A 20886-nucleotide genomic window follows, 5' to 3' on the forward strand; every position below is an offset into this window, starting at 1 on the left:
GGTAATAGCATTTTCAAACTGCCTTTCTTTTTATCACTGAAGACATAAACTTACAGACCGAGAATATGCCATTACTTAGGCTAAGATTGTCATTTGCTAGAAAAAAAAAATTATCTGTTATTTTTATTTTGGAACAGAAAGAAATAAACACTAGGAGGCCACGCAATGAACTTTTACATATACAGTAGTCCCTGTGCCCTTATGTGTGGGGAATACATTCTAGGGCCCCCCAGTGGATGCCCGAAACCATGGATGGTACTGAGCCATTTAAATGCTATGGTTTTTCCTCTGCATACATCCCTATGATAAAATTTAACTTACACATTAGCACAGTAAGAGATGAACAACAACAGTCATAAAATAGAACAGTTATAACAATGCACTGCCATAAAAATCCCTGCAGTATCAGGGATACTGGCTCTCCTTCTTATTCCAAAGCTAAAACATTTCTTAGACATTTTCCTACTATTCCAGAATATTTCATTGACTCTCATTCTTTAATAACTTCTTTGTAGTGTTTTGCACACTTGAAGTCATTTACTTAATGAGTTTTAATTATTCAGTCGACAGCAATGTCTTCCCATTGACTTCAGACTCAAAGAGGATAAGGAGAGAGGCCCTGCTGCCTGACAAACAATAGATACCATATACATGCTTGCAGGTGTGCTGTCCATTCAAAATCTGGCTTCTTCCCGAAGTATGTGTGAACTGTGGTATCTCGGGCTCTAAATATCTTATTGTACTGTACTCACCCTTCTTCTCGTGATGATGTGAGATGATAAAATACCTATGTGAGGAGATGCAGTGATATGAATGACGTGGCCATTGTGACCGTAATGTTAGGCTACTACTGACCTTTGGATGATGGATCATAAGGCACTTATCTGCTTCTAGGGTATGGTTGACCAAATGTGGGTAACCGAAACCATGGGTAAGGGGGCAACTGTAAGTGGCAAAGTTTGAGGCAGGGGGAGAGAGAAGAATGAAGAGCTTGTAGCTCATAGTTCTGCCAGCCCAGGAGCGGTTCCCCTTCTTGTCATTTCTCCATACCTTGGAGGTTCATGCTGCTTGTGAATTCGATCAATATGGATACATATTTCTAAACTAGTTTTCCTAACAGACATCTGCTTTCTTGTGTAACAAATGTTCACACATACTTTGGGAAGAAGCCAGATTTTGAATGGACAGCACACCTGCAAGCATGTATATGGTATCTATTGTTTGTCAGGCAGCAGGGCCTCTCTCCTTATCCTCTTTGAGTCTGAAGTCAATGGGAAGACATTGCTGTCGACTGAATAATTAAAACTCATTAAGTAAATGACTTCAAGTGTGCAAAATGCTACAAAGAAGTTATTAAAGAATGAGAGTCAATGAAATATTCTGGAATAGTAGGAAAATGTCTGAGAAATGTTTTAGCTTTGGAATAAGAAGGAGAGCCAGTATCCCTGATACTGCAGTTATAGGGATTTTTGGGGGTTTGTTTGTGTTGGTAACTTCTCCATCTCTTAAGTGATAGCCAATTAGTGTGTATTTAGTTTAATGAGGATTTTTATAATTTAGAACCAAAACAGGCTTTGGATTCTTATTTCTACAAGATGTAATTAGTTTCTCAAGCAAGTACATCCAAATTATGTTGAAATAAATAAAATAGTTGACCTTGTCTCTTTTGGTCTGTGAAATATCTGTAGCTTAGATCCGTGTTCCTCAGTATGAACTCATCTTGTAGTATTTCTCTCATTACCTTAGTATTTCTCTCATTACTCCAGTATTTCAGCCTGAGGCACTTAATTAGGCTAGAAACAAATGCTTGCTTCTTTACAAATGCTGCCAAATTCTACATTTAAGAATACAAAATTTCAAAAATGTGTTTGTTTTCAGTACAAAAAAAGATTTTTTTGGTATTCCCACTCACCTCACAAAACAATAAACGTGTTCTTAGTTAATTTGGTTGTTTATGACTCATGGTAAAAATGATGTCGGGAGCTCCTGGATGGCTCAGTTGGTTAAGTGTCCAACCTCAGCTCAGTCTTGATCTCAGGGTCGTGAGTTCAAGCCCTGCATTAGGCTCCATGCTGGGGTGGAGCCTACTTAAAAAAAAAATGATGTAGGATTCTTTTTTCTGTGTACTGCTCTCATTCTCCAAGCATTTTTTAAGTGGGCCTGTTTTTAAACCAAAACCGTACAGCTGAGCTTGTCTGGGCTTTTGTCAAGCAAGAAAAACAACCTTATAGAAACACAGCTCTGGTAGAACTGCCGGAAGTGGAGGCTGTGAAGGAAGCCACAGAGGCATCCAACAGAAGTAAGATGCCTGGTTCTCCCCTCTGCAGAGCGTGGTAATGGTGGTCTTCAGTGAAGACAAAAACCGAGACGAACAGCTGAAATACTGGAAGTACTGGCACTCCCGGCAGCATACGGCAAAGCAGAGGGTCCTTGACATTGGTAAGTTGACCTTGACCTCCCTGTGCAGTCTTAGGTAAACTGACATGTTGTCATGATGCCAAGGAGAACCCAGCACACAACTTAACAGCTGGGACCCACATAGCTCTTGGGAAGATGTGCCAGGCACTAGTCTGGGCACTTTTCCTTTGTTAGTACATTTAGTACAAATTAGGTGGAGACTGCAAAATCAGACCAAGCTGAGTGCAAAGCACTGTTTGTTCTATGGAAGCCAGCTGTGACTCGTATAATAATAGTGGTACATTTGGATTTGCAAGGACAATGTTAGTTTCTAAAATATGTTTCCATGCCCTCCTGTGTGGGGGCCTAGTGGCCAGTCCAGCAGACCAGATGAACTCTTATCCCCTGTGACATGAGTAACCTCAGGATCATTTGTCTCTAAGGTAGTGGTGAAAGTCATATGACTGGAAAGTGGGTTCTGGTTCTCTGATTCTCCATGTAGTGTCCCTTCAGCTCCAATACATGCCTGTTGCTGCTAGAACTAGGTGGTCTGGCAAATGAAACCTTTGAGAGATCTTTTCCAGCAGTAGAGGCAGAACGGACCTGGCAAGTCCATTTTCTGGACTCTGTATATTCTTAAACACCCGATCTGTTCTCCAGATACCAGTAGTCCCCTGGGTGGGACTCAGGTTTGGCCAGGAAGGTAGAACCCATGCCAAGTGGTCCCATGGAGGGAATTTGTTGCAAAGATTGGGAGGGCTGAAGGCACTGTGAGGCAGTCCAGAGATGAGCAACAGTGGGAGTCTGCTGCTATTAGCTGTAGGCCTGGAGGATCAAAGAGAGGAGGTTGTGGGTGTTGGGGGAGCCACCCAGCAAGAGCTCGAACCATAGTGGGCGCTGCCTCAGCAGGAGCTTGGGACCACAGACGGAGCAGCTTTGCAAGAGAAGGAAGAACCACAGAGGAGTCATTGCCAGACACACCTCTCAAAGAATGCCAAGAGGGAGGAGGAGAAGGAATGCCCTGTCTTCTCCCTGTGCCCCACACTCCCACCAGTGCTTCCCAAGGGCCAAATTTACCCTGAAGCCACTGGGTACATGATCCTAGCAAATGCGGTTTGCAGGAATCAACCTCTGGGAAGTCAGGGATTGAATCTTAAAATTTCTAGAGATTACTTAAAAACTCTGACAGTAATATATGTTTATCAGTAATTTTAACATTTTCTATGTTGTTTTTTTAAGAAATCAGTAATTTCTCATCTGGGGCTTTTTTACCTCATTTTGCAGACCAAGAGGCTGCAGTCCCAGTGAGTGTAGGCAAAGTAAAGGTCTCCATCATGTTGGGTATCAGAAGGCATTCTGATACCTGAGCCCTTACACGGTATTACTGAGCCATTGCTTTGATTTCTTACACACTGCGATGATTGATTTTTTTTTTTTTTTTAGACCTTCCATCTCACCCTTGCCAAGGTCCCTTGACCAATGGCAGAGAGGTTAGTGATTACGTTAGGGTTAGAGACTCACCATAGAACATATTGAAACTAATTGTTGGTTTATCCTGCAAGATGGTTACACCTCTCCTTGTCCCAGTGCATAGACACACACACACACACACACACACACACACACACACACACACCCCTCCTATTAACTAGTCAAACATATTTATCTAATGAACCAGGAAACTGAGGCCCAGTGAGGTTCACTGACCCACTTTTCCACGTGACTTATCCTCAGATAATCAGTGCAAGAGCTAGGATAAGACAATCTTCTTCACCCAGCTCGTACACAGAAACTACAAGATCGATTGACTAGGACAAGGGGTTGGGGATACTTGCCTTAACCTGCTTTGTAGCCAATCTGCATAGAGCAGAGAACAATTTTATTTTATTTGAAAAGTTAACCTTATAATTATTACCCAAGAAAATGAGAGGAGCAATTAAATAGAAATATGGACTAGGTCCAAATAAGGCAAATAATAAAAGCATTTTACTGGCTTACCTGTTGGTTCAACTTTGATATTGTTATAAGGTTTACTTTTCTTAGACCAGAATGATTTCTCAGCTCTCACAGGACTTCACTTCTTATCTCTCTTCTTGATCGCCTCTTGCCTGCCTTCGGACTTTCCCTATAACCCTTTCCACATGCATTTGCACACATATGCACACACATGATTTATCTTTGAGATTTAGTTACTAAGAAGCTTTGTGGCTCCTTGGGCTGCCTGCTCTGAACCCAAATCCAAGGAGTATTAAATCAGTCCCTTAGCTTCAAAGGACAAATTGATTTTTCTAACCACAACCTCGACCTGACAGCTACTCACAGAGGATGAGGAAATATGCAAAAATCTTATATAATTCATTCCTTTACTAGACTTACAAAAAAATCAAACCATGTGTTCCTCTGCCGGTGAATGGTTAATGCCATCTCCAAAATAAAGAGGGAGCTGATGCTGGGATGGTGTGTACCTCTGTGGTGCACCATCAGCCGGGAGCTTTGGAGTGCGGTGCTGAGGACGTTGATGAAGGCTCCACCTTGCTTCCACCAGGGGGTTAGCAATGCCTGCTGATAGTGGAGGGAGGCTGAAGGGTGCATATGCCATGTAGTTGCCAGTGTGGGTCGAGAACCTTCTAGTAGCCTAAAGAAAAAAAGGAAGAATCCAACGTTTTAAAATATATTACCTTTCTTAACTTCCATGAAGCTGGAGGTTACAGTAAGGGCTCATGGTTGCAGTTTCCAAATCTCCACCAGTCACTGTGGTCAGCAAGTTCAACTGGGTCCTCTAGGTAGTGACCTTGAAGCTGGAGTTAAAGACTGAGATAGGGCCCCTTTCGCTAAAGCAGAGATTCATAACCTATGGTCTTCGGAGTCTGTGGGTGGACTTAGTGGATCCTCCAGCTCCTCAAGTTATTAACAACACAGTTTTGTCTGTAGAGGTGTGCATATTCTTTCTTCTCATTTTTCAGGGTTCCTGGGATAACTAGCCCTCCTCCAGCTCCCTGCCTCTCTACCTCCACTCCAAGCAAAGCCCAGTGGAGCTTTCACCCCTCTTTGTATCTTTCCATTCTGCATCCCCGCAGCACTCATGGTCAAGGATTGCTCTGTTGTCTCTTGTACCCTGTAATGATGGCTGGCGAACATTCTACATCTTTCCTGCCATACATTTATCTCACTTGGATTAGAATGTTGGTTGCTCTTCAAGGCTGCTCCTCATCTCCCACATACTTCTGATCCTCTCAGTAGCTCCTACCAGCCAGTAGTGCTGGTGGTTGCCAAATGGGGAGAGGACCCTCATTGTCCCTGAAGGAGTCCTTTCTGTGGGTCTGTGCAAAGGAGAGTGGGAGCCCAAGGGCCTAGGGTGCAGAGAAGCAGACTGCTCCTCAGAGCACATGGAGCCGTGGCTCCCAGGTTCTTGTATCCTGATTGGAGTTCATGGTGAGGCTGTGCTTGCATCACACCAAGCACGGCTCTCCTTGGGCAGATCCTTGCACATTACATGGTTTGTTCCCTCACTTTTTGTAGGTCTTTGCTTGTCACCTTATCAGAGACCTTCCCTGTCACCTTACCTAAACGGCACACCCTCATCGCTCTCCAGCCCGTTTACCTTTATTGTATTGCGGAGCGTTTATCACTACCCTACGGGTTACTTATGTATAGATATTTCTTTTTCTCATTGTGCCCAACTAGAAGGTAAAGCCCAGGAGGGCAGACCCTTGTCTGGTTTAGCACAGGGCCTGAGACATAGTGAGCTGTTAACAAATATTTCCTAAATGAATGAGTGACCGAATGGATGAATGTGTGGATAAAACTCTTACTATACTGACAGAAGGCTGGCCACTGGAAGGAATGAACTGTGTCTTAATAATACCCATGTATTCCTTGTCTTCTGTGTACCAGGCTCTCTCTGTATATCATATATAAACATTTTGTCCTTCGTCCTCAAAACAACTCATTTTGTTGTTTAAAAACTGAGGTGGTGAACGGTAAAGAATTTTACCCAAGGTCATGTACCTGGTAAGGGGTGTCGGTGGGATGGTAACCCAGGAGTGCCTGAGTTTGCACTCCTTGTTTTTTATTACTCTCTGTCCTCGCTCCACTGTACATCCTCTTTGTATGGCAACCCCTAGGTAGGTCTTGGCCCCACTAGGCCCTGATGACTTGTAGAGTGACTGCAGACATCCATGACCTGACTTGTGCTGATGTACTGCTTCTCCCCACTGTGCTTTCCTTTCCAGACATTGAGAACGTTTTGCAATCTGGGGGGGTGGGACTCTTGGCTGCTGCTAGTTCTGACATTTCTGAAAGCCAGTTCAGCCATGTGGTTCTTGTACATTAGGCCTTAAACTATTTTGTTTGCGGGGAGGGGGAAAGGAAACATTAGCAATTAGTTCTTACTTGATAAAAGTAAAACAAACAGACCTTGGCCCTAGTGGCCCCTGCTGCTTTTTCAGAGCACACGGGCAGAGTTCTCCAAGTCTCACAAGTTCTTTCTTGCGAGCTCGTTGAAGAACAACAATTATGCCAGGTCATAAATGAGTTTACATTCTGCAGCCCAAGGAGCATTCCTGCGCCAATTAGACCTCAGACCTCCTGTATGGCAGAGCCACTTAGATTGTTTCTATTGTTTGCTCGTCCCTGATTGTGGATGTTCCTTTTTAAGGACACGGAGTTAGTGCTGGTCCCATGTTGGCTCCCATGCCTTGCAGAAAGGCATAGTTACTCCATATTCATTCAGCAAATAGGCCAGACCCTTCGTTAAGGACTAGTGATTCAGAGGTAATTAGGACAGAGCCCCTGTCCTCAAGCTGCTTGAATCTGGAGGCAAGACGATGAGTCGCTAAGATGTCATACAGTGAGTGGCGTCTTGGGGGAGCACTTCCCTGAGAGGTGTTTCTGAGACCCTTCTGAAAGGACGACAAGAGTGTGTGAGGTCAACAAGGTGGGGGAGGGTGCTGCAAGCTAAGGAAACAGCACATGCTCATATAGGAACCAAGGCAGAAGAACCAAAATGAGATTGGCAGATAAATTTTATCAAGTCTGATGAAATTGTTAACATAAATGGCAGGGGGTGGAAACTGTCATAGGTACTGGAGAGTGTTCCTTATTTGAACTCATACGGACAGTAAGGTGAAGGAAGGAAGTCCTGAGTAAATGAGGTTGAGGGGCTAAGAAAGAAGGGTTTAGTAGCTGTAGAAAGGCTTGCTTTTTAAAGAGGAATCGTAGGGGCGTCTGGGTGGCTCAGTCGGTTAAGTGTCTGACTCTTGGTTTCGGCTCAGGTTGTGATTTCCGGGTCGTGAGATCGAACCCTGAGTTGGGCTCTGTGCTGAGCATGGAGTCTGCTTGAGATTCTGTCTCCCTCTTCCTCTGCCCCTCCCGCTTGTGCTCTCTTTCTCTCTCTACAATAAATAAACAAACCTTTAAAAAATAAATAAATAAAGGGGAATCGTGGGGTGAAACTCCAGACCTCCTATGGAGGCTAGTCAAGCCTAGCGGGGTATGTGGGGTCCAGGCCCTGGAAGACTGTAGGCAGTAGAGGGCCGTTGACTCGTGCCACCCATGTCCCGGCAGCAAACCTGCCCTGCAGGCAGAAAGCTTGGGAAGTGCTGTCTCAGGATCTTCACAGAGGAGCATCACCACGGCCACATCACAGATGTTGAGGGTCATTAAGCTCAGGGGTTTTCTCCCTTGGCTGCTTTAACACTATCTTGGCTCCATAAAGTCTTGTTGTATAGTTTTATTGGGGAGATATTCAAGTGTGTGTGTGTGTGTACTTTTTTATATTGAGCTGTAGCATGCATACATTGTTTTTAGTTAATCCATGTTTTTCTATTGTTGAACCGAGTGGGTTTTAGAAATCCAAGAGTACGTAACAGAGGGATAATAAAAATTGTACCTGTGTGTTGTCATTCATCCAAGCGGGTGTATTCTGTTTGTACATCAGTCTTCCCAGATTGCTGATAAGGACAGATGGAGGGGAATGTGCAGAAATAACAAGCAAATAGATACCGTAATGAAATGACATTTTTATGTAATGAGTTGCAGGACTTGAATTCAGAGGCTTTGGATAACCATTGAGATTTTTGGCAGCACTGTTGTGGGATGGTATCTGTACTGCAGAGAGGTGATTCCAGGCCAGCGTGGAGGACGGGGTGAAGGGAGGGGAGATGGGCAGTGGGAAGACCAGTCGGAGCCACGTGAACGATGAAGTGCACCCAGAGGAGTGCATTGTAAGCGGGGGATACAAAGTTATCCCAGGAACAGAGACAAATTCTAGAACTGATAGAGCCTCTGTGATGACTGGCTTTGGAGATAAAGGAGAAGTAAAGGATCACAGAAGAAAAGTGTGGCCTTGCTAACTAAATGGGTGCCCTGCTCCTAGGTAGGGGTGTCAGGAGGAGGGACGTGGCCAGGAACGGCAGGTTGGCCAGGGACTGTGTTCAGCCAGGGGCATGATGACTTTGAGGCACCATCTGTACATAGAGTAGGTGGGACTTACCCTCGATTCGTCTGCACCATTGAGTTACCCAGTTTTGCACAGTGTGAGCCATGTAACAACATATTTCAAATGAACCACAAATGACAAAATGAACTGGACTACATATCAAGCTTCCTCAAGCAGTGGATAATTCCAAAACCACTCTCTGGGGAAGGCACATTTTTCTCTTTGTTTCCTTTCAAGGAGGGAAGAAAAGTTAGAAGAGGTTCAACGAGTAAAATTAACTTTATAGAATGAGAGCCAGAAGCTACGATAGATAAATTGAAGCACATTCACATATAATTTCTCTCTTCCGAACAGAATTAAGACTTACTTTACTACCTTACAATGCAGATGTTCCAAAATAAGAACCGTGTGGTTTTTGTCTTTTCACAGTGGGTTGTGTTGATTGTAATGTAATGACGCTGATTCCACAAGCACATCAAAATAAGCCTCCTTACTTTACAGTCACATCCAATGAACCATTATCGATATAAATTTGTAGTTAATTGTGAAACCGACTATTTGCTCTTTATTCCGTCTCTGTCTTCAGTTTTGATTTGCAGTAATCTTTCCCTGTATGTGGGATGTGTCAGTTATGTTGTTACTATTAATCCTGTAGTTTTCCATGATAATTAGCAGGCAGTTATAGTCCATCTTTGATTATTAGCATGTGATTATTGGATTTTCGTCTGTGCCCTCATGCAAATCTATTTCTTTAGAGTCAATTTTTAAATACCAGTTTTATGTTAAGGTAAAGCTTTTCTTGAAAACTTTAGTTCCAATGAAATGGAAACATTTCTTGAAGTTTAGTTCTCAATAGTTTTCTTTGGGAGTCGAAGGGAATCCTTTCAGAAGACTCTCCAGCACAGAATTTTGCTGTGAAGTCCAGGCCTGGGAGCTCTCTTCAGTCTGGAATCATATTCCACTTTCAGATAGGAATTGTGATTAAAATTAAGTAACATGATTTATTTTTTCCCCTCTCTTTGAGTTTTCTAGAGGAGGCTGGCTTCAGATGTGCCCTACAAGGGTGCTTTCTTGCAGGTTTTATTGCCAACCCTGGGCTGGGCCACCCAGCACTGTGCAGAAATGTGGGAGGGTGAAGATTTGGGTGAGGGTGGGAGACAGCTGCTGCCTCTCTGAGGGTCTCGGGTGAGGTCAGGTAGCCAGGTCATCTGCGCACGGTCGAGGCCTAGGAGACAAGAGTACCCTTCAGCTCGCCTTTCTCTTGGATAGGGTGTCCCACCTGCCTTTTAGTTTTGTTCTGTGGAAGGCTCTTCCGCAGAGTCAAACGAACCTGCTCTCTCCCTGCAGTCAGGAAGATGTGGGTCTTCCTTCCTTTAAGGATAACGCAATTAAGTGGAATTTTGAATTTTGATCCTGGATGATTTTCACACTTCTGCATAGATATGAAAAGTAAATTTGACTCAGAATAAAACAAAACCTCTCGAGGGGCGCCTGGGTGGCTCAGTCGTTTAGCGTCTGCCTTCGGCTCAGGTCATGATCCCAGAGTCCTGGGATCTAGCCCCGCATTGGGCTCCCTGCTCAGTGGGAAGCCTGCTTCTCCCTCTCCCACTCCCCCTGCTTGTGTTCCTTCTCTCCCTATGTCTCTCTCTGTCAAATAAATAAATAAAAATCTTAAAAAACAAAACAAAACCTCCCAAGAGCCCCTAACGTTAAGAATGAAATCACAGGGCTTATGCAGTCAGGGCCATGAGTCAGAGCTGAGTTGGAAGGGCAACCTTGAGCCCTGCTTCCTCCACAAGAGGGAGGAGGTGTGGGTGGACCAGCACTACCCAACAGGGGTCCTCCTCTCCTCCGCTCTAGACACATGTGGGGCACCTTCTGCTTTGAGTGAAGTGCTGTAGCCACAGTGACTGAAAATTCCTTTTCATCTTCAACTTTGGTTAGGAAAAACATCTATGTGATAAAAGTGTAGGAGGCTAAGTAAGGTTATATGTTTTAAAACATTATAAAAGGCAAGTACTCTTTAAAGTTTATTCTTAGTTCAGACAGAACATACTGATTTTCAGTAACCACTGAGCCACTGTGGGTTTTCATTTATTGCATTGCATGTTTCAGTATGAGTCCTAGAAGCTCATTCTTTTGGGGAAAACAGCTCTGGGGAGAAGCACTTCCTGCTCTGCATGTGTGCTTAGTGTGACCCGGGAGTACCTCTCACCTTCCCACCAGCAAAGGGTCCAGAACAGAGCCAGAGTTCACAAACTGCCCATGTCTAGGCCCTGATTCTTGGAGACTCCCTTTTAAATTATTAGCTGGGTCTTCCTCTTTCCTTCCACTCTACGTTTCTTAAAAAAGGTGTCCACTAGCCCACATCCTATACTACTAATGTCTCTCCATCCAGTACAGCCTGTCTTTTATTAAAATTTTTTTTAAAGATTTTATTTATTTATTTGAGAGAGAGAGAGCCCAAGCAGGGGGAGCGGCAGGCAGAGGGAGAGGGAGAAGCAGGCTCCCTGCTGAGCAAGGAGCCTGACATGGGACCATGACCTGAGCCACAGGCAGATGCTTAACTGACTGAGCCACCCAGGCGTCCCTTATTAAAGTTTTTTAATGCCAAGTCTACAGGTCCTTTTTTGCCCCTCACTAGTTTTCCTAGTTACTTGCAACCTCTTCTTTATTCCTTTCTATGGCTCCCGTTGCCTAGAATGTCCCTCCCTCTCTCCTTGACCTGGCAGACATTTTACCCCTTAAGACCTGGTTTCTCTGTCCCCACTTGGATAGGATCTTCTTCATCTTTCAGGCAGAGTCAGCTGCTCCCACTATGGGTTTTGGTTTGTTTCTAGTCAATAGCACTTCACTATGTTTCACTTGGTTCATCAGTGTACATTCTGTCCTTCCCACTAGGTGTTGAACTTCTTGAGTGGAGAGAGAATTTGTTTAACCTTTGTATATACCCAGCACCTGGTACAGAGCCTGACATAGCTTAGATTCTCAACAGTGTCGACTAGTCAATGAACAAATATCGTGTATGTTTTGTGTGTAGGTAATAACAGTTATGGTAAGCAGGCACAGGTCTCGTTACTGGAGAAATCAGGCTGGGCTTGCATTTTCTCCTCTTCCATGCTGAAAGAATAATTTTTGGTAGTATTTTTTCTGATGTCAGGAGGCTAACTATGCATTTGGTACCTTAATTTCTTATATTTTAAATACTAATTTATTACACTACAGCCATTTTGATGAAACTAGTTTAATAACTAAGACTAATTGCTAACATAAAAACAGAATACATACACTAATAAAGCAGGGGAAATGTCCCATTTTTAACTTAACTAGAAATTATTACTGTTTCCTGGAAGCAAACAAATAGGAAATTGTTTCAAAGCAAACTTAAAAAAAAAAGTAGCTAGATATGGAAATTAAAAATTATAAGGAATGTAGTGGCCCTTAATCATTTTTCTTCACTGCTTCTAGGAAGTGTGTTTACCTGGTTCCAGGACATTGCTGTTTACTAAACCTTTCTCTGCAAATGATTTCCTTACTGCTGACAATTTTAAAGCCCTGAGTAGTTAACCAGAAGAAATGTTACAGAAAGGATTAAGGCATGGAATGGCTGGGCGCCTGGGTGGCTCAGTTGGTTAAGCGACTGCCTTCGGCTCAGGTCATGATCCTGGAGTCCCGGGATCGAGTCCCACATCGGGCTTCCTGCTCAGCAGGGAGTCTGCTTCTCCCTCTGACCCTCTTCCCTCTCGTGCTTTCTATCTCTCGTTCTCTCTCTCTCAAATAAATAAATAAAATCTTTAAAAAAAAATTAAAAAAAAAAGGCATGGAATGGCTGCTTAGAGACCCCTCTGAGAATCTTAGTAGACCCTCTACTTAATACTGTAAAATACTTTATTTCCTGTTTTACTCCCCCCCCCCCCCCCCCCATTTACTGGACACTCTACTGTCTTTCCCTTACTCGGTGGGACCTTTTCTGTATCTTTAGCTATGGAAGACCATGCTTTCTTGTTAAACATGTAATCTCTGCTTTGATTTGATTTCATGTCTTTCGTTTGGGGCCTAATTATTTTCTTCAGAGATGCTTTTAATGAGACTGCAGGTAACCTGATAGTCTCGTGTTTTTAGCATTATTCGATTGGCTTAAAAATTACAAGAAAAAATACCTGGAGATACACTCTGATAGTTTCATGAGGCTCATCTATATACCAAACGAAACTACAGAGCTGGTATTGTCAGCCTTCCGTAAGCATTTACGAGAAGCCTCTCTCTTGCTGCACACTTCAACATAAACAAATTTACGTCTTTGCAATACCTCCAAGTGTGAAATTGGGCAAATGTAAAGTTTTCCTTCTTTGTTTACACAACCTAAAACTTGCCAAGAGAGAGTTTTTCCAAAATTAAATTAAGCTCTTTGAGGTTGGAGAAACCAAAATAAGGTGAAGCTAATCTGAAGGAAAGTCTTTGAACAGGCTCCAGGAATCTGGAGCTGCCACTAGTTTTCCTGCTCTTGAAAAGACAAGTACTGAAATGAGGGAGCACTAAAGAAATGAGGGTCTTGTCATTGTTCACTAATCCTGTGAGGCAGGTGCTCATATTCTCTCAATTTTGCAGATAGGGAAACCAGCTCAGAGCAGTTACACAGCTTTGCTTAGGTGGCTTCTGATCCTGTTGAACCCTGACTGCAGTCCCCGGATGCTCTGGTCCACATTACAATGGAAAACAGTAACAGAAGCAACAGCTTCCCTCCTTCGAAGGGCAAATTCATCTTGAAGAAATATATTTAAGAGAATTGGAATTTCAATTTCAAAATGATATCTAAATCCTCCAATAACTGGTGGAAAATAAGGAAACAGGAATAGCAGCATGCGTAATTCAAGTAGCAGTTAATGCAGAAATCATTCATGTAATGAACTAGAATAGCTCGTGTGGTCCCCCCACCCTGCACCCATCACACACATAACAGACTCACCCTCCTATGTCTAGTAACCAGTTTAGTGTGTGTGATTGGGCAGCCAGGGTCAGTTGGGGAGGTTAATCTACAAGAAACAGTAAGTATTGGTGAAGATGTGGAGAAAAAGGAACCCTTGTGCACTATTGGTGAGAATGCAAACTGGTGTAGCCGCTGTGGAAAACAGTATGCAGGTTCCTCAAAAAGTTAAGAATAGAATTACCGTATGATCCAGTAATCGCACTAGTGGGTATTTACCCAAAGAATACGAGAGCACTAATTCAAAAGGACATATGCACCCCTGTCTTTATTGCAGCATTATGTGCAATAACCAAACTATGGAAGCAGCCCAAGTGTCCACTGATAGATGAATGGATAAAGATGTGTTGTATGTATATGTATGTGTGTGTGTGTTATATATATATGTGTGTGTATATATATATATGAATATTATTTAGCCATAAATAAGAATGAAATCTTCCCATTTGCAGCAACATGGATGGATCTAGAGAGTGTAATGTTAAGCAAAAATAAGTCAGTCAGAGAAAGACAAATACTATATGATTTCACTCATATGTGGAATTTAAGAAATAAAACAAACGGAGAAAAAAAGTGAGAAACCAAAAAACAAGACTCTTAGCTATAGTGAACAGATGGTTTCCAGAGGGGAGGTGGGTGGGGGATGGGTGAAATAGGTGAAGGGGATTAAGAGTATACTTATCTTGGTGAGCACTGAGTAATATGTGGAATTGTTCAATCACTGTATTGTACACCTGAAAGTAATAAAACACTGTATGTTTAACTACACTGGAATGAAAATTTTTTAAAAATGGTGGTTAATCTTAGTGGAACTTGAGCAGCTGGAGGGATTGGGTTTGTGGTTCAGATTTAGTGGAAGATAATCCATGTGAGGATTTACAGTTCTTGTAATGTGTCTGTGTCCTGTACCACCAGTTGCCAAAAAGTCATTTCTTTTTATTTGAATTTCTTCAGTCCACAATTCAAAAGTACAATTGTATGTATTTGAAACTTCTTTCTAACATTGAAGGCTGCTAGGCACTAGAAGGGGTCTTTGAGAGAGACTGGAATATCTTCCAATAGAAGTATAGAATATCTGCCAATAGAATGGTAATTCTCAAGTTTCTTACTAATGATAAAGTACCATCATCTGAGAAAGAGTTCAGTTCTCTTTTATAAGTCAGAGTTGGCTTAACTGGGAAGTTACACTGTCTGGAGATATCATCTGGGGTGGGAAAATGTTGGGGACTGTTGTCCTGGAGGGAGGAGACCCATTTGTAGGTCTGAGATGATTATGGTGGATTGGCCACTGTGGGCAGTAACTTGTAATCCTGTGTGCCTATAACTTCTTGTCCCCACACCTACATATATCAAGTAAGAAGATGCAGAATGAACAACTAAAATTAAACCTGAGTAGTTCATGCAGTGTACAAGAATAAATGATTTACCAAAGCACTTATCCATGCCTTCATTCATTCAGCAAACTGTCAGAAAGTACTAGGCACTATTTTTCAAGAGACAAAATAGTTTGTGTTAAAAATAGACTGAAGTTAAATCTCACTGAATAACATAGCCTAATGAGAAGAGCTTAATTTTAAGCCCATCCAAGCTTATTTAAATTTGGATCCAGAAGCCATAGCGCATATATAGGTCCTACGTAAGCATATGTGTTTGTGTGTCTACACATAGGATCTGACTTACTCTCAGTTTGAAATCAAGTTTATAGATCAAGACCAGCATTTGTAAAAAAATGAATCAGATAGAATAAAAAATACTAGCATAGATGGAACACAGTAATAGGCTCAGTGCTTTCTTTACTGTAAGTTTATTGTCACTACAATTGAAAGCTAGAACATTGGTTTATAAATTTCTTTGCTAGAAACAAAAGGGTGAATCAAACAAAATACTAGGTTTCGCTCAAAAGGAGAATTCCAAGAAAGATTCCTTCTTAAATGATGTCTGTGAAGGTAATATAATCAACCATGAAAAGTAAACAGGAGTAATATTTTAATTCATTTTAATATTGAAGTCACTTGATACTGGTCACATTCTATGAGTCACAGAGGATGTTTTCATAATTTCAGCCATTATTGTTTTAGATTATGTGTGGAAAGGTGCTCATTTGAAAGGTCGTATGTCACAGAAATCAAAGGGCTCTGGCTTTGTATGTAGACAGAACTTCTTGGGTTCTAATCCCGGCTTGGCCGCTTAAAAACTAAGTGATTATCAGGGAGGGGAGGTGCTTAACATGTTTGCCTGTTTCCTATTCTACAGAGTAAGGATAACATAAAAAGCTACTGATCAGAATTGTGTGAGGTGATGTTTGTGAAGTATGCCTATTTAGCACACACTTGACTCTCAAAAACTGGTGGCTGATCCTATTATTTGCTCAGGGGCCAGGACCAAATGATGGAAATACATTCAGAGCCTCTAAAATCAGCTCAAGTGTCAACACACTTAAGGAAACCCAGGTTACCTCTGACTAGGGAAGAGCATGATAAAGAATACAATGGACTCATCAGAGTTCTTATGAGTCATCCAGGCTTTAAGAAGCTGCTTCTTTGATTTCGGAAAAACAAAAAAAATCTCAAAACCTACTTAGACTAGGGTTTATTTATTCTACCTATTTTAAGTCAGAGCGAATACTTCTAGAATGACCCTCGAGTGTTTCCTGGATTTGAGCTGGTTCTATTTGGTCTTTGAAGACCGAGGGAAGCAGATGTTTGAGAACAGGTGGGATGGGGGAGTAGGGACCAGTGTTGTTCCCCTCGCCCACTAAAGGATTAGCAGGTTTGTTCTTAGATATTGTCTCTCTCTCTCTCTCTCTTCTTCTTTTTTTTTTAAAGATGTATTTATTTTAGTGAGAGAGTGCGAGCATGGGGAGGGGCGGAAGAAAAGGAGAGAGAAACCCCAGCAGACTCCTCGTTAAGCTTGGAGACTGAAGTGGGGCTCTATCCCATGATCCCGAGATCACGGACCGAGCTGAAACCAAGGACCCAAGCTGAAACCAAGAGTCAGACGCTTAACCGACTGCACCACCCAGGGGCTCCATATATTGTCTCTCTTTTGTAGATGAGGAAATAACAGGTTCAGAGAGCTTCTGTAACTCACTCAAGGTCACAGGGCTTGTTGAGAGGAGGACAGAAATTAAATTCTGGTTGGTGTGTCTCTACCCCCACTATCCTTTCTTCATATGCTTTGGGCACCGCCATATAGATTGACCCCGTGTATGTCCCAACCCCAGATATAAACTACCTCAAATCTTTGGCTTTTTAAAAACAAAACAACATCTTCTTAGGCTGCGGTGTAGCTCACTGAATTGGTAATCGTGCCCTGAGCCATTTTCAGCATTCCAGGCTCATTATTTCACTAGTCCAGACAGAATCCATACCTTTCGGAAGAACAACAGTTTTTATATTAATTATACCATTCCTTTTAATCTCCAACAATATATACAAAAAATAATTAAAAGGGATAGTTATAATTTCCCAAGCACGTGAAGCTTAATTAAGGTAAAGGAATTAAGAGTTCCTTTGACGGCATTCCAGAATCACACACACACGGTTTGAAGAAGACTCAACCTACAAAAGTTTGAGTCTAAAAACCTATTAACAGACCACTGATTATATACAAAAAATAAAAGAATAAGACAGCAAAAGGATTCACCATCATGCTTTCCATAACAATTAAAATAGGATTGAATCCCATAATTTCTCTGCTGAACATAACTTGCCAGAAACATATGTGAAAAGCATTGCTCATTCACCCATGCTCAGCGGCCCTTCACTGAGATGCTGTAATTCGTCATCTTTCTTCCTCAAACCTCTTGTTTTCTCAGAAGGGCTAACTTCTGAACTTTTCTTTCAATCTTCATGGTGCCTTCAGGATATGGAGATGCTTTCTTTGCTTCCTTTCCACTGCAGCACCCAACCCTGCCCTGCTTTGTCAAGGAATGGTCCTCAAATGTGCAGTCTCTGCCTCATGGAACTTTCCCAGGTGCTTCTCTCCCAGCTAGTTGCCATGCAGGATGTGCTGTGATTTTTCTCTACAAGGTATTCATATTTGGTGACAATTTATTATTTAATTTGCAAGGTAAATATAGGCAATGATTAATAGTATGACCTTTAGCATCAGACAGACCCAGATTCAAGTCATAGGTTGGCCAGTTACCAGCCATGTGATTTTCTATAAGACACTTAACTTCCCTGTAGGACGAGGATGCTAACACCTACCTCACAGAGATGAGGTAATGTTGGTGAAAGACTTGGCACAGGCTTGGCACTTAGTAAGCTCTTGGTTTGTGACACTTATTATTATCCCAAGAGCATTTGCATTTTAATGTCAGGAGATGACAATATCCTTACCCAAAGGAATGGATGTTTTAGGATGGGATTCCAGGCATGAGAGCAGGCAGACATCTTGGAGCAGGTGGTACTCAGGACTCACCATGTAGGTAGCTACCTGATTCTCCTATATGTGTGGTTATTGTCCACTGAGGGGAAATCTTTGAGGAAAAAGAACATCTGTCACATGGATTTCATTGATAATTGATAGAGGACCTCAATGACAGATGTCACTTTCTCTGAGATTATATATGGACTGAATGTGGTACACCCAGAGGACAGGACAGTGCTACCCAAAATGTAGACCCCAGAGCAGCAGCATCAGTCCTATCTGGGAGCTTGTTAGAATGGCACATTCTTTGCCACATCCCAGACCTACTGAGTCATAATCTCTGGGAGTGAGCCCAGACATCCATTTTACCAAAGCCCTCCAGGTGATTTCTGATGCACCCCAGCATTTAAGAAGCACTGTTATAGAACATCCATACAAGCCTATAAGCTTTGGGAATCCAGAAATATTCACTGTACATTTTGGGGGGAAAGTGTCCTAACAGGCCTTAGGGAATGTATACAGCTTTGCATTTCCATACACTTCACTCTGACATTCCAAGGACACACATACCTTAAGAGAGGACCCTGAAAAGTTTGATTGTCACCAGCCATATGACATTAACAATGAAGTAAACTTCATTCTTATTTCATTAGATAGACTCCCATTTCTTCTTTCATGGTTTCATTCTTTTTGATGCTTCAAGTTAGTTGTATGCTTCAAGTTAGGGTTGTTCTTTTGTGTATGAATTATTGTCACCAGCCATATGACATTAACAATGAAATAAACTTCGTTCTTATTTCATTAGATAGACTCCCATTTCTTCTTTCATGGTTTTGTTCTTTTTGATGCTTCAAGTTAGATGCTTCAACTTGGGGTTGTTCTTTTGTGTATGAATTATTAGGATTAATAAGAACTACCTTTAAAACTTGGATTAAATTGGCATACATTTTTTTAGAAACCTGTTTCAGCCAATTATAATTTTGTTCCATCGTATCATGCTGGTTTTTGGAAACATCTAAGCCATTTTCCTATTTTTATCCTCATTCTCACTAAGTAGATGGTAGTATTCTATAGATATTTACAAACCAGGGTACAAAACATGTAGTTTTTATGTTGCCTTGTCATCTTTTAGGGGGAAAAAAGTCCATTCAAAATGTAATATGCTCATAATTAAGTGCTTTATGATTTTTTTTTGAATGGGGTGATTACTTTTCAGCTGTGATGGCTCTGGTGCAAGAATAAAGCCGTACACTCAAATCACCTGACTTGTAGTCATAGAAGGGAATCCCAGGTTCAGGAGGTTGAACGGTGACCTTCAAAAATGATCTGTCCATGTCCCAACTCCCAGAACCTACAAATAGGACCTTATTTGGGAAAGAGGTTTTTACAGATGTAATTAAGTTAAGGTTCTCAAGATGAAATCATCCTGGATTTGGGTGAACCCTAAATCCAATGACAAATCCTTAGAAGAGAAGAGGGGAACAGACACAGAGACACAGAAGAGAAGACCATGTGAAGACAGAGGCAGAGATCAAAGGGATGGGTCTATAGGTCAAGGGACACTAAGGATTGCCAGCAACCACCAGAAGCTAGGAGGGAGGCATGGAGTCTATCAACCTGCAGAGCCTCCAGAAGGAACCAGCTCTGCCAACACCTTGATTTGGAACGTATGGCCTCCAGAACTGTGAGAGAATAAATTTCCCTTGTTTTAAACTACCAAGTTTGTAGTAGTTTGTTATGGCAGCCCTAGGAAACGAAGCTTATTACACCAGCTCATCACAATTCCTTTTACTAGTTGAGCAGCTATCAACATGAACAAAATTTGGGTTTGAAAAACTTCTTGAGGAAATAAGTTAAGGAAGGCTTAACACCAGACTGCTGAGTTTCTGTTTCTATACCATGACTCATAAGCCTTTAAGCAAACATTAACACAGTTTTTAGAAATGGGAGATAAATCTATTAGCATATTATTCATTGGACAAAAGCATGTGGACAGAACAACATCAGTGTGCGTAAGCTGTTTAGTCTTAGAAAACTTTCATAGTTATAAATAATAGCAGAGCTGTTTACCATCTATAGGGATAGCTTAGAGACTAAAGATGAGCAGACATTTCTTGTATCGCATAAGGCTAAGGAAAAAGGCGTGGGCACCTGGGTGGCTCAGTCAGTTAAGTGTCTGCCTTCAGCTCAGGTTGAGATCCCAGGGTCTTGGGATCCAGCCCTACGTCGGGCTCCCTGCTTGGCGGGGAGCCTGCTTCTCCCTCTCCCACTCCCCCTGTTTGTGTTCCTGCTCTCGCTATCTCTCTCTCTGTCAAATAAATAAATAGAATATTAAAAAAAAAAAGCAAATAGCTAATGGGAAATACTGGCGATAAGTAAACAAATAAAATATTGGCTCATGGTATAAAGGAAATAAACAAGGTAATATAACCACCTAGTAAAAAGTAGCCATGCCAATCTCTTTGTTTTTTTGTTATTGGCATAAAAAAGCTTATTAAACTTAATTGTGTTATTTATCTCCTTATTTATTTTCTCCTACTGGACTATAAAAGCCACATGATCAGGAACCTAGTCTAGTTTCCTGGTCTTTCCCCAGTGTGAGGACACTGCCTGGCACATACCAGACACACAGTACATATTTGTTCAATACATTTGCTGATGAAGTGAATATGATAGAAATTGACAGAGGCCC

General features: G+C 41.9%; 1 protein-coding gene across 3 annotated transcripts in view; it reads left to right on the top strand.

Annotated features, from left to right (window-relative positions):
* The window catches only part of GRHL2 (grainyhead like transcription factor 2), a 155065-nt gene that overhangs the window by 71169 nt on the left and 63010 nt on the right, over window positions 1–20886 (top strand). For all 3 annotated transcript variants that reach the window (XM_025871495.2, XM_073893053.1, XM_073893054.1), the window contains one exon: window positions 2328–2439. In XM_025871495.2, the coding sequence (XP_025727280.1) occupies window positions 2328–2439 (112 nt within the window). The remainder of the gene's footprint in view (window positions 1–2327; window positions 2440–20886) is intronic.

The sequence above is a fragment of the Callorhinus ursinus genome, unplaced genomic scaffold (genome assembly GCF_003265705.2).
Source record: "Callorhinus ursinus isolate GAN/ISIS: 27379988/994484 unplaced genomic scaffold, GSC_fseal_2.0 scaffold5, whole genome shotgun sequence".
NCBI lineage: Eukaryota > Metazoa > Chordata > Mammalia > Carnivora > Otariidae > Callorhinus > Callorhinus ursinus.